Here is a 14846-nt window from a genome sequence, read left to right as displayed (position 1 = left end):
ATATTCACTAGTTACAACTTCAAAATGTCTATAAAATCTCTCTGAATCACTATATAGTGTTTTAAAAACCAACATGCTTCTTGACCTCATTGAGGCACGGGATTGGCCCCATATTTAATTTTTGCAGAAGTTACCAAAAATAGTCACTTGCCCGATAAAAGGTTAATTCTCTGTACTTTTTCCACCTCTACATGTAATAAATGAGCTTCCACTGACATGTGTTAGATGTTGTTTGGTGCAGATGTTCGTGCCTTTGTGCTTCATATGATCAGATCACCTGGACAGGCGTATGTTCCCCCTGGTCCCTGGGACTCCACTGACCCCCACCAGCCTGCTGTCGCTCAGCCAAACTCAGATGTGCTCGGCCATCAGCCTCCTGGACTTCTACTGCTCTCTGAACCAGTGGGCCCAGCCCGAGTACCACCTGTACTCCACACCAGGCCAGGACGGGACACCGCTGCTGCTCTGCAAGGTTTGTTGATGATCGCCGCTGCTTCCATACGTCTACACATGTTCCAAGGGTTCCACCGCTGGAACTAATATTTGTTATTAGGGATAATGTGAGATAAATTGTGAGATAGTGTCCTTGTGTTCCTACAGCCCAGGTAAAATTATTCAGTGAGCTTCCCGTTTTCATTTTGACAGATATCTGCCCTGCTTTCCTGAAACATTCCAGTAACCATTTATCAGTTACCTGAAGTCATTCATCTTCACCCTTTAGCACTTAAACCAAATGTCATCATGGTTTGTTTAATGTTTGTTTAACCCTCCTGCTTATTCAGTAGGAGTTAAAGAATTAAAGTTCATGTAAAGTAAAGTAACTTCTGTAACTCTTTGTGTTTTTAAAGCTATAATGTTGCTAAAATTTTTCGGGACTAGAATTGCTGTCAATCTTGTTCCTGAAGGTCCATTTCTTTTTTTTTCTTCTTTTTCCTTTTTTTTTTTTATCTTTTTCAGCATTCTAATCTTTTTTCATCTGTAGGTTTTTTGTGTGCTTATGTTTCTTTATTTATATGGTATTAAGTCTTGTTGCATCTTTGACCTCGTTTTATCTTTTTACGCCTTTTATGTGCTTTTTGTATTTTATATGTTTTGTTTTTCTCTTACTCCATTTGTTTTGCTGCTTCTTTTATTGACCCTAAATTTGGGAAATCAAGTCTTAGACAACCTTGTAGACATTAGTGCGCAAAAAAAGAAGAGAAAGTAAAAGGCTCGTCAAAGAGTCATAGTCTAACCCGGTCATTGTCAGCTGGTGGGTTGCGACTCATAAGTGGGTTGTAAACCCATTCTCAGTGGGTCTTTGTCTGGGCAAATAATAATGTTAAGACACCAATCCGGTGCTTTATTTTTTATGGAGCTGGGCGCCGCCCATTCACACTCCCCAACAATAGGTGGTGATAATGCGCTGTAATGCTAATTAGCATCAGACATTTCACAGCGTAAAAGAAGACCCAGTTTCTATTCATATCATGGTGATACTCAGGTATGACAACGACTACATCAGATGTGGTTTTACCTACACTGACGACAAAAACCTGTGTGTGTTTAATTCTTGAATAAGTGACTGAATGCACTTTTAATTTTTAACTGAGTTTTAGTTAAAATGTACTTAATGTAGTGTTAATGGGAATATTTCCCTCTTTAGCATCACCACCTGCTGTTCCTTTTGGTTTATCATTAAACTTGTCTTCTGTGTTGGCATACTGTGATATTGTGTATTATCTCAGATTCAAAACACACACCATCTTTTCATTAAATAAATTTGAGAAGTTTAACTGTTACAAATTTGGGTTGCAGCTTCTTATTTAGGGGTGAAGCCAGGCCAGTTGAGAATCTCTGGTCTAAACCCTTTGTCTTTCCTTTGACACAGACTAATCCTAAAATAAAGATTTGTGTTTGACTTGTAGATCTTCTAATGTTTCACAGTGAGTAAATATTCTGTTTGTAGCTGAATAAATAAGGCTGATGTGTTTAGTAAACATGTAGGCTGCTTATTAATGTGACAGAGTAATCATCTGTAATTATAGTCAGATGTAATGGTACGTTAATGATGTGAAATTGATCAGAATATGAACTCAACACGACACAATGTTTAGAATCAGCTGACCTCAACTTGCACATGTTTGTGATTGGTCGCCTGGTGTCAACACTTAACTCAAACCCTGGGTGGACACAGACTTCATAACCTTTTGGGTCACAGGTGTCAAACATATGGCCTGCGGGCCAAAACCGACCTGCCAAAGGGTCCAGTCCAGCCCGTGGGATGAATTTGTGAGATGTAACAATTACCTTGAAGATATTAACAATCAGTGGTTCTAAAATCTTTTAGTTCAGGTTCCACATTCATTCCAATATGATCTAAAGTGGATCAGACCACTGAAATACGATTATAATAACCTATAAATAATGACAACTCCACATTTTCCTCTTTGTTTTAGTGTAAAAAGTTAAATCCCAAAAAAAATATTTACATTTACAAACTATCCCTTCACACAAAGATAACAAATATGAACAACCTGAAATGTCTTAAGAGAAGTAAGTGTATTTTTAACAATATTCTGCCTTTTACATAGGGTGTATTCACACCTGTAAAGTCCTTTGGTTTGCTTGTTTGATTTGGATCGAATGCAGACTTTATTTTTTTTGTTTGGGCCGGATCACATTCTCATTGCACTTTTTGCTAGTGAACCAAAATTTGTAAACAGAAGCACGCATGTGATGAACTGCACTGGCATTGAACAGAGAAGTCGGGGTCAAGGATGAATCAAGAGACGGCGGGTGTTGATGAAAACAAACATGGAGGTCCTACGTGTAGTTATCATTTTTGGAATATGTATTCTCTTTTTACAGACATAAATTTACGAAAATAATGTTTACTATCAAGAACAGCTCATTTGGATCCAGTTTCGTAATATGGACATCTGACCAAATGTCAGTGAGCCATTCAGTCTCCTCATTGCTCTACGTCTGTCCACGGCTCATGGCTGCTGCTATTAGCTCTGACTATCCGTGCGGCTCGGCTACTTCCAGCAGCTACGGAGGCTCGTCAAGCACAAAAAGGCGCATGGTTCTTTGGTTTATTTTGACTCAAGGCCAGTTATATTCACACCAGAAGTGGACCAGCCCAGAGACCGTTTGGCCACGTCTTCTAGGTGGTCTGGGTCCGCTTGTTTGATTCGAATCAGAGTTCGCATGTTTGTAATCACACCTAAAAAAAAGTCCAGGGAAACAAACTCTGGTCCATTTTAAATGGAGCAAAGGAAGAAGGTTTGAATGCACACTAAATGTTTTGTGTATTTGCAGATCCGCTGTTATCTGTAAGTTGTAATGTACATGTGTAAATGATAAATCGCCCTTATTTTTCATAAGAAATTTGAGGTTGTTCATGTTATCCACATTTTAAAGGAAACTTTGTGGAGGTAAACATTTCCATAATGTAATTTGACTTTTTTAAGCATTAGGTTATTGGTCTGGCCTAGTTCAGATGATATTGGGCTGAATGTGGCCCCGGAACTAAAATGAGTTTGACGCCCCTGTTCTAGGTGATACCACTTGGTGTGAAAGTGAATATTTGTTTTTTTTGTGAATCAGATCTAGATTCTGTGTATATTGAGCTTGGTTTCATGGTCCGGGAGCCTAAAATTTACATGGAGGTTTTTGTTATTTAATGATAAGATGAGGTGCAGCTGCAGGAGTCACCCATGTGCAGATACTTCCAACATGAACATACACAGCTTTTTCGTGTGTCTGAGCTCAAACTGATGATCCAACTGGATATATGTGCTCTTTCACTGAACCGCCTCATGCTGATGTTCTCTGTGGGATACCTCGTATGCTTTGAATGTACTTACTGCAGCCAGTGCAGCTCTTTACTCTGATTATTCCAACTTTCCCATGAAGTCATACATTCTTAAACAGTTTCCTTGTTTTCCTGGGGTTTTCATGATAACAAATTCTCCTCCAGACTGTAGAAGACATGCTAGTCATGCACCATCTGAGTGTGTTTGTGTATATTTGTCGCTCTGCAGGTGGTGATCTCAGCCACTTGGACCACTTACTTGCCTGATAAACTGTGTTTGCTGCTGGAAGACGCCAAAGAGCTGGCAGCGCAGACCGCACTGTGTGACCTGGGTACTGCACACACATTCACATCCACTTCACATACAGATGGATGATGTGTCTTCAGCTGTTAGCGTCACGTATAAACACACAGACCTCTTAGCTGAGTGTGCAGACAAGGTGAAACTTGGTTAGCATTAGCGTTAGAGTGAACTGTAAGGGCGAAGACACACCAACCTGATTTTCAACTGTCGGACGTCATCAGGCAGTCTAGCGAGGTTGGTGACATGAGTCTGTTTGGTGTGTTCCATGCGATCGGCCATCATTAATGCCATTGCCATTCTTTTCAGTTGATTCAACATGTGTAATTGGCCATTAGTGGTGTACATCCTTCAGTGGCAGACTGCTGTCACAGAACTCCTCCACCGAGGGACTCAGGTCATCTTTTTTGCCCCGTACTATCAGGGGTACAATAAAACACTTGGGAGGGGAGCGAGGATGGTGGAGAGGTGATGGTGATGACGATGATGACGATGACTGCACCTTAGTGCCGGCTAGTGCCTCTGGTCTGACTATCTCGTGTGCTTTTATTGCGTGTTTTTTACTGTATAGGCTAGCTATTTTTTTTTCTGGCTATGTCATTTTATTCATATATTATGGCTGTGTCACTTTTATTTATTTTATTATTATTATTATTATTATTATTATTATTATTATTCTCTATATTTAAGTCTTACATCTCATTTGTATGCATGTGTGTGAGCAATGGCTCAAAGCTCAAAACCATGGGTGACAGGGGTTTTGCTGCCGCTGCTACCCATCTGTGGAATGCCCTGCCTGACCAACTCTGGGCCCCACAGACTGAGGACACTTTTAAAAAAGGTCTGAAGACCTTTTTATTCAGGAAAGCATATCCATGACCTTCCCACATCTGTGCATGCTTCACCTGTTTTAACTGTCTTTATTTTTAAACTGTTTTTATCTGTCTTACTTACTTTCTATTTTTATTCTCTGACTTCCCTTTTAATCGTATTTATTGTACCCTGCCTGTAGCACTTTGAGGTTTTTAGATAAAAATGTAAAGTGCATTACAAGTAAAATGTATTATTATTATTATTATTATTATTATTATTAATGGAGTTTACAGAATTTCCTTCGGGATCAATAAAGTACATATCCATCCATCCATCCATCCATTCATTCATTACCCAGTCGTTCAGTCTGACCAGTCTGATTGGTGGAGTGATGTTTGAAGTAAATTGAAACAAAGTTGACGTTTTTATAGACGTTTGAAATTTCGCTCATTATATGTAAATGGGAGAAGAAAAAGATTTTAAAAATCCATAAAAATTTGAACTTTAACCTACTTTCCCCAAAATGTAATGAGATCTATTCTGGGTCACTGGCAATCTATAAACCCAACTTGGTGTGAATTCAACCTATAAGTTTGCTGCTAGCGTGTTAACCATCAAACAAACAAACAAACCGAATCAAATACAATACCCCTTGCCTCCCCTTCGGGGGGTGGTGTAATGATGTTATGTATTCCCTGGTGTATACATTATATAGAATGTATCTGCAGTGAGCTGGTGTTGGTGTGCCGTCCATGTTCAGAAATGTCACTATTGAAGTCGACAGTTAGTATTTCAAAGTCACGTCAGTCAGCTCTGAAGTCCAGCATCAGGGTTTCCATTGATTATTTAGTGCACAGGCATCCAAAAGAATTTCACCGGGGCTTTAAACAGACAGGTTTCTCATTGTGATGTTAATGAGCTGAGGCAGCTGTGTAGTAGATACTGCAGAGACCCCCTCATCAGCACTAGTTGTATTCACAGGGCAGAGTAGGCAGTTCTGGATTGTTTCCGGAGCCTGAAGCCAAAGAAGCAAATGTATGTGTTTGCAGGATGTTATTATTTCATTTTACAGCCTGAACACTAGTCGGTTATTCATGTTATTCTCACCCTCTATTTTCATTTGGATGATGTAAAGGAAATTAAACAGAATATGTAATGGGTGAAGTAAGAAAGTGACTTTGGTTTGTGTTGATCCTGGGAGTCATGTGATTGACAGCAGGAGATGTTTTAGGTCTTTTGCACAAAATTAAGGAGCCTGCAGCTGCTGCACAGGAGCTTAAATTACTAGGTCACCTTAACGCTGGCGGAAATTACATTCACAGTAGTGCCAGTAAAGGTAAAAGAAAAAAACGACACTGGTTTGGCAGCTGTGCATCACAGGATGTCGCAGCGCACCATTGACAGTCCTCTGAGCCAATCACTGTGGTCCCAGAGCCAGAGTTTGTCATCGTCTGCTCCCTGGAAGCCTCATGTTATACCTCTGAGGAATTCTGTTGAAACTAAGATAATGAAAATGTACATCACCTGCAGGGACGTTAGGATAGCAGGGAGGAAGTTTTCTGAAGGTTACTGGTAATCTGATTTGAAACCTGGGAGCTCATATCTTCAGAAGGAGTGGGGAAAATTATCAACAGCAGTGCTACTTAGGGTGAGAATTTTCATTATCTTCTAATCACTTCATCTTTGTGTCTGATTAAAATATTGAAACATAGTTCTGATTTTCTTTAGCCCCGGGGATTGTACTTAAGTGTTTCTTTTTCCAATCAGCAATCTAAAACTCTGTTATATCTTATACATTTAGTGTCTTTAAAGAAAAGTCTCAGGTTCAGCATCAGTTAGATACACTATGACCTTTAGGGTCATGGTGGTGGTTGTAGTGGATGTGGTGGGTGTGATGGAGGTGGTGTTGGTGGTAGTGGATACAGTAGATATAGTTGGATCAGCCCAGACTAGATGGATACAGTAGGAAGGACCCAAATGGACAAACCTGAACTGGATCGGTACAGTAGGTGGTGGTGGATATAATTGGTATAGTAGGACCAACCCAAACAGACCTACCTGAACTGGATTGGTACAGTCGGTGGTGGAGATGGTGTGAGTGGTGGTGGTAGTGATGATGGAGGCAGTGGTAGTGGCGGTGGTGGTGGAGCCAGTGGTAGTGGAGGTGGTGGTGGAGGTGGTGGTGGAGACAGTGGTAGTAGCGGTGGTGGTGGAGGCAGTGGTAGTAGTGGTGGTGGAGGCAGTGGTAGTGGCGGTGGTGGTGGAGGCAGTGGTAGTAGCGGTGGTGGTGGAGGCAGTGGTAGTGGAGGTGGTGGTGGAGGCAGTGGTAGTAGCGGTGGTGGTGGAAGCAGTGGTAGTGGAGGTGGTGGTGGAGGCAGTGGTAGTGGACGTGGTGGTGTTGGAGGCAGTGGTAGTGGACGTGGTGGTGTTGGAGGCAGTGGTAGTAGTGGTGATGGTGGAGGCAGTGGTTGTAGCAATGGTAGTGGAGGTGGTGGAGGCAGTGGTTGTAGCAATGGTAGTGGAGGTGGTGATGGAGGCAGTGGTAGTAGTGGGGGTGGTAGTGGAGGTGGTGGTAGTACCAGTGGTGGTGGAGGCAGGGGTAGTGGAGGTGGTGTTGGAGGCAGTGGTAGTAGCGGTGATGGTGGTGGAGGCGGTGGTAGTACCAGTGGCGGTGGAGGCAGTGGTAGTTGAGGTGGTGTTGGAGGCGGTGGTAGTACCAGTGGTGGTGGAGGCAGGGGTAGTGGAGATGGTGTTGGAGGCAGTGGTAGTAGCGGTGATGGTGGTGGAGGCGGTGGTAGTACCAGTGGCGGTGGAGGCAGTGGTAGTGGAGGTGGTGTTGGAGGTAGTGGAGGTGGTGGTGGAGGCAGAGGCAGTGGTGGTGGAGGCAGTGGTAGTGGAGGTGGTGTTGGAGGCAGAGGTGGTGGTGGTGGTGGAGGCAGAGGTAGTGGTAGTGGAGGTGATGGTGGTGGAGGCAGTGGTAGTGGAGGTGGTGTTGGAGGCAGTGGTAGTGGAGGTGGTGGTGGTAGAGGCAGTGGTAGTGGAGGTGGTGGTGGAGACAGTGGTGGTGGAGACAGTGGTAGTGGAGGTGGTGGTGGAGGCAGTGGTGGAGGAGCTGGGCATTCAGAGCTTCTGTTACAAAATAATAAATGAACCATACTTTTTCCTAAACATGGATTTGACGCTTCTTTAAACACAACTGAACATGTGTAGATAACATGTGACAGTCGAAAAAACTGTCAGTGAAAAAGGTAGGTGATGAAAAGACTATGCTGACCCATACACTACATTTCCCAGAATGCACTTCAGTACAGTATAAGTATCTTTGATTGAGTCTGTGTTAATTAAAGAACTGTGGTTTCATAAATTGTCTCTTGTCTTTCAGTCTCTTCTTTCCCGAGTGAAGCGTCTTGTGATTCTCGCTGTAGCTCCCCCCACCCCCTGGCCTTCACCTCCTGCCTCCCACCTCCTCCCCCGCCCCCACCCTCTCCCTTCCCAATGTCCCCTTTGCCCCCCCTCTCTATACATGATACCCCTCCCCTTCCTCCTCCTCGAACACAGAGGCACTACATCAGCCCCCATTCGCCGTTTTACTGAAGGTAAGGTTTGTCCTCTTCATCATGTTCCTGTGTAGAACCTGTTGGATCACAGAGGACTATGTGGTTCTGAAGTCCGCATCACATCTGTTCACTCTGGGCTTTGTCAAACCTGAACCTGTTGGTTTTGGTCTTAATCAGTGCATCTGCTATAGTTTTTCATTTTGGTTTTCAAACCCAAATGCATCACCATCAGTCATGAAAGTCTTCCTTCTTCTTATTGTAATAGTGTTATTGGGCAGGAGTGGAAGTGTCTAATGTAATAACTTTACAACATGGAACTAATGCGGTACATAATCCAGTTATTACGTAATGTAGTGATGGTACCAAGAGCCAAGACCAACCCAAACCGGATCGATACAATAGAATCAACCCAAACCGGAACAGTACAGTAGGACCAACCCAAACCGGAACAGTACAGTAGGACCAACCTAAACCGGATCAGTACAGTAGGATCAACCTAAACCGGATTGGTACAGTAGGACCAATCCGAACTGGATCGGTACAGTAGGACCAACCCAAAGGGACCAACCCGAACCGGATTGGTACAGTAGGACCAACCCGAACCGGATTGGTACAGTAGTACCTATCCAAATGGACCAACCCATACTGGATTGGTACAGTAGGACCAACCTGGACCAGATTGGTACAGTAGCACCTACCCAAATGGACCAACCCGAACCGAATTGGTACAGTGGGACCAATCTGAACCAGACTGGTACAGTATGACCATGCTGAACCGGATCAGTACAGTAGGACCAAGCCAAACCAGATCTGTACAGTAGAACCTACACAAATGGACCGATCCGAACTGAATTGGTACAGTAGGACTTACCCAACCCAGATTGGTACAGTAGGACCAACTCAAATGAACCAATCCGAAACACATTGGTAGAGTAGGACCAAGCTGAACCAGATCGGTACAGTAGGACCAACCCAAACCGGATCAGTACAGTAGGACTAACCCTAACCGGATCTGTACATTTGGACAAACCCAAATGGACCAACCGATCTTCCTGTCCTGGAGAGCATCGGTGAAAACCCAGCTCAAGACAACTTCTCTAAAATATGTCTCACTATAAAAAGTGCAGCTCAGTTGTTCACGTTCGTATAAAGGCCAAATAAAACCTGGAGACAGAAAAGCATGAGGAGCTTTCAATTAAACAATGGTGTATTTAATTGGTTTTCAGAAAGCAGGTTTTCATCCATGCAGTCCAGCAGCTACAAAATACAATTTAAAGCATAGTGTTTGGACCAAAAGATGTTTTGAAGCCAGCAGAGAGAGTCAGTGCTTCTGGACGTCTGCCCAGTAGTGGATGCTTTTAATCACACTCTGTTCCACTGCATCCATTTGTAGTACTCCCAGTCGCAGCAGTAGTACTATTACTGTCAGGAATAACCCAAATACTGTCCTCTGTCCTCACAAGACCTGCAGCATCTTCTACACCCTGTTTCCAACCACAGAAACATCAACGATGTGTTTAGTTTGAGGAGAATGTCCAATTGCAATCACAGTTGCTTTTTAAATAATAATAAATGAAATGACAAGCCTGGAACTGTACACTAAATTTCCCAGAATGCACTTCAGTATAGTATAGGTATCTTTCATTAAGTCTGTTTTAAACACAGATCTGTGGTTTTAGAAAGTCTCTCCTGTCTTTCAGTGTTGTCTTTTCCAAGTGAAGCTTCCTGTGATTTTTACTGTAGCTCCCCCACCGTCTTCAGTCTGTTTTACTGAAGGTAAGGTTTGTCCTCTTCATCATGTTCCTGTGTAGAACCTGTGTTCTGTTTGTGTTGTTGGATCACAGTGGAGTGTGTGGTTCTGAAGTCCGCATCACATCTGTTCACTCTGGGCTTTGTCAAACCTAAACCTGTTGGTTTTGGTCTCAATCAGTGCATCTGCTATAGTTTTTCATTTTGGTTTTCAAACCCAAATGCATCACCATCCATCATATGAAAGTCTTCCCTCTTCTTATTGTAATAGTGTTATTGGGCAGGAGTGGAAGTGTCTAATGTAATAACTTTACAACATGGAACTAATGCGGTACATAATCCAGTTATTACGTAATGTAGTGATGGTACCAAGAGCCAAGACCAACCCAAACCAGACTGATACAATAGGACCAACCCAGACTGGATCGGTACAGTAGGACCAACCCAGACCGGATCAGTACAATAGGACCAAATCAGACCGGATCGGTTTAATCATATAATGGTTATAGTTTTTCAGTTGGGACAATCACTGCATTATGTAATAAGACCCAAGAGCCAAGACTGACCCAAACTGGATCGGTACAGTGGGACTGACCCAAACCGGATGGGTACAGTAGGACCAACCCAGACCATATCGTTATAATAGGACCAAACCAGACTGGGTCGGTACAGTTGGACAAACCCAAATGGACCAAGCCAGACTAGATCGGTACAGTAGGACCAACCCAAACCAGATATGGACAGTATGACCAACCCAGACTGTACCAATCTGGTTTGGGTTGGTCATACTGCTGGACCAATCTAGACTGGATTGGTACAGTAGGACCAACCCAAACCAGATCATTACAGTAGGACCAACCCAGACCATATTGGTATAGTAGGACCAACCCAGACTAGATCGGTACAGTAGGACCAACACAAACTGGATCGGTACAGTAGGACCAACACAAACTGCATCGGTACAGTAGGACCAGCCCACACCATATCGCTACAGTAGGACCAACCCAGACCATATCGGTACAGTAGGACCAGCCCAGACCATATCGGTACAGTAGGACCGACCCAGACCATATCGATACAGTAGGACCAACACAAATCAGATCATCACAGTAGGACCAATCCAGACCATATCGGTCCAATAGGACCAACCCAAATGGGATCGGTTCTTGATTTCTAACCCAATAACAGATCTGACCAGTTTCATTATTTAGAATTTTAATAAACTTAATTTCCTTGGGACAGTGTTGACAAAGTGTCTTCATCGTTTTGCGAAATTTTGATTTTTGCATTTTTAATGAATTTTTGAAATATTAAAAATGTGCCTTCACTAATAATGGGCCATATTTTAATGGCTAATAAAATGGAAATGTTTAGAGTTATCTTTATAGTTCCTATTGAGCACTGATAGGATGTCATATATAGACTTTCATTTAATTTGCTGAGTTATCGTCCAGTGAAAGTCCCGCCCACTTCTATTGGGAGATTGGTCTCCTGCATCAAGACCACAGGACAAACAGCCTGTCAACTTTGCCACTTTAAGTTGTTGAGTCTTGATAGAACATGCCAGTGAGATACAGGGACATTGCTCCTGTTATTTTGAACATTAAAACATGGGAGTTCCAATAGATGTGATGTTGCACTTGCCAGGAGTGACTGATGGAACATATTGACACCTGATATATGAGTGTGATGATCCAGACCAGGGGTGTCAAACTCATTTCAGTTCAGGGGCCACATTCAGCTAAATTTGATCTGAAATGGGCCGAACCAGTAAAATAATAGCATAATAACATATAAATAATGTCAATTCCAAACTTTTCTCTATGTTTTAGAGTGAATAAAAGTAAAATTACACTATGAAAATGTTTACATCTACAAGCAATCCTTTGTGGATAACATGAACAAACTGAAAAAATAAGTGTAATTTTAACAATATCGTGCTTCGGTTTATCATTTACACATGTACATTGTATTTAACTTACAGATCACAGTGGATCTGCAAATACACAAAATATTTAGTAACAGGTGGAATCTTGTAAATTGCACTTACTTCTCTTGAGACATTTCAGGTTGTTCACATTTGTTCAGGTTATTTTTTGCGAAATTATACTTTGTTTTAGTGTAAATACATGAAAATTATTTACAGAAATATTTACATTTACAAAGAGAAAAATTTGAAGTTATGAGTATTTATAAGTTATTGGGTAGTATTTTACTGATCTGACCCATTTGAGATTGAATTGGTTCGAATGTGGAATCTGAACTAAAATGATTAATATCTTAGTGGAATTGTAGCATTTCACAAATTCATCCCAAGGGCCGGACTGGACCCTTTGGCGGGCCGGATTTGGCCCCCGGGCCGCATGTTTGACACCTGTGATCCAGAGCATCAGTGTAAGTCTGTAGGTGTCATCATTCTGTCCTTCCTGTGTCCATTCATCCTCTATCTTTACAGACGAGTTGGACAGAAGAGACTCCAAACCAGGGGGGAGAGACCTGCTAAAGTCCGGATAAGTCCACAGGATTCAAAAAGACAAGTGTTCATTCTGTTTCCATCTGTTAGTTTTAAACGTTATCAGTTGGTGAAAAAAAAACCCTCTGTTGTAGGAAAATGTAAACGGTAGATACATGCTGTTTGGATTTCACAAAACTAGACAAGTCCACCAGATAGTACAGCTTTTCTTATCCTTTGTTTTAGTCTTTTCATAACATACAGTCTCAGTGTTTCTGTTTCTTAACACTTTGTCGCTGACGGAAAAAAAAAAAAAAAACAGTTTTGCTTTGAAACGGCGCTGGCCTTTAAAACTGTTGTAAAGTCCTCTTTAATAGCCTCACGCCGCTGCCTGTTTCTGGGCTGAAATAAATGTATGGAGCTAATTTTACAGAGAGAAGAGTCCTCACTCTCTCACAGCAGCGAAAGATTAAAAAAAAAAGGGAAATGATGGAGATGAAACAGGCTTTTCTTCTACATTAGAGTCTGATTTCCATTCCCTTTCATCCTCCTATTACACTACACCACTCATCTCTAGAGCGAGCTAAAATAAGGGAGGGAGGGTTATCTTTTTTCTTCTTCCAGAGAAGTGTTTGGAGCTGCCGGTGCCTTTCATGTTCGCCTTAACCTGTGCTTTTGAGAAGGATGACGAAAGATGAGAGTCCGATTTTTACAAACAATATCGAAGGGTCATCCGAGTTCCAACAGCAGCACTTTTAGTTTGTTTCCTAATTGCCTGAAAAGAGTCGATGTCATGAGAAGTTTTTTATTTATTTATTTATTTATTTTTGTTAAGCCTCTGGTCTTCAAGGGAAAAGTCGAACCTTAATGTTAAAGTGGGAGCTTTGTCTCTGCTTCCTAATTTGCGTGACCCAGTTTCGGTCAATTTTTGTAAAAGTAAGAAAATGAACAGAAGCCGCTGTTCGAGGGCAGATGGTAGACGCTCTTCCTTTTAGTGAGCCGTTTCTAGTAAAAAACATTTTGGAGAAATTGAATGCTGTTTCCTGATGTGACTGTTTTTCAAAGGTTCTTTGTTTTGTGTTAACTTCAGCTGTTGTGACGGAAAAAAGTACAAAAAAAAAAAAAGATTTTCAGGCACATTTTTAATCCCAAGATACAGTAAGAAAGACTCAAAGGAGTTGCCATGTAAGGATACTTTATTCATTAAGGGAGAAAAAATGTGACGTTTTTTCATGTACGAAGCTATTCATGTGTTTGAAGCTTAAAAACCAAACATTTTCATTTCCACCTAATTTTCAATTGACTTTTTCAAGTATTTTATGTCATTTTGGAGGATTTTTGTTGTTTTATTGATGTTTAAACTGTTCATGGTAAATGTGGTTTTTACGTGTTGATTCTTGTATTAATTCTTTTGGCTTTTTTACATTTTAATATTGTGAAGATGTACAGTTTAAAGTTCAACTGTTCAGATGTAAATGTTGATTCACCTTTTTTGAGTCTGAAATTTGGTCGAGTTTGTGAAGGTATTTGACAAAAGCAGCAGAGAATTAGTTCAGTGGTGAAACATGACTAAATGTGAGTTGATTTACTTCAGATTCAACTATACAAATGCAATAAACATCTATTTATTTAACAGCGAAAGGAATAATCAGTAATATAAGAAATGTTTATGGCTTAATTATTAAACTAACTAGTGATAAAATGTTTTAATCCCACGTAAAACTGAAGAATGTCATAAAAATACAACGTCAGCATTGTAAATATACAACATTAACTCCTTTTTGTCTGATCTGGAATAAAACTCTGCCTCTGTTGTTGACCACTTACAGCCATTGTGTTTCCTATAAACAAGAAACAAGTTAACAAACCAGTAAAAAAAAATAATAATAAAAGCTGGTTCTGTTTGTGGAGCGAAGCTGGACTCACTGGGCGTCCGGGACATCTTCTACAATCCAGATCATCCTCTTCATAGCATTTTTACGAATCAGAAGAGCAGCTGGAAGGGACGACGAACCTCATTAAGGTTTAGACGATCCTTCGTCAACACCAGTGTTGTTCAAGTTACTTCCACACTGTAATCCTTCACAGATTACTTGTTACTATTATTTTAATTATTTTACAATATTAGTGTGTCAGAATTGTTATGCGTTACATGACTCCTGTATTACTTTTGAT

At 41.3% G+C, this 14846-nt stretch overlaps 1 protein-coding gene and 1 long non-coding RNA gene across 2 annotated transcripts in view; both read left to right on the top strand.

Annotated features, from left to right (window-relative positions):
- Positions 1–8507, top strand: part of rbm46 (RNA binding motif protein 46) — a 41463-nt gene extending 32956 nt beyond the window's left edge. The window contains exons 8-10 of the mRNA XM_030161924.1: positions 273–472; positions 4029–4131; positions 8296–8507. Of these exons, the coding sequence (XP_030017784.1) occupies positions 273–472; positions 4029–4131; positions 8296–8507 (515 nt within the window). The remainder of the gene's footprint in view (positions 1–272; positions 473–4028; positions 4132–8295) is intronic.
- Positions 8508–10176: 1669 nt separating this feature from the next.
- On the top strand, positions 10177–13894 carry LOC115438816 (uncharacterized). The gene is made up of 2 exons (XR_003938164.1): positions 10177–10246; positions 12675–13894. It is a non-coding gene; the product is annotated as an uncharacterized LOC115438816 (long non-coding RNA).
- The last annotated feature ends 952 nt before the right edge of the window (positions 13895–14846 follow it).

The sequence above is a fragment of the Sphaeramia orbicularis genome, chromosome 18 (genome assembly GCF_902148855.1).
Source record: "Sphaeramia orbicularis chromosome 18, fSphaOr1.1, whole genome shotgun sequence".
Lineage (NCBI taxonomy): Eukaryota > Metazoa > Chordata > Actinopteri > Kurtiformes > Apogonidae > Sphaeramia > Sphaeramia orbicularis.
The sequence above is the reverse complement of the archived record's forward strand: the minus strand, read 5'-3'. Positions and strand labels throughout refer to the sequence as shown.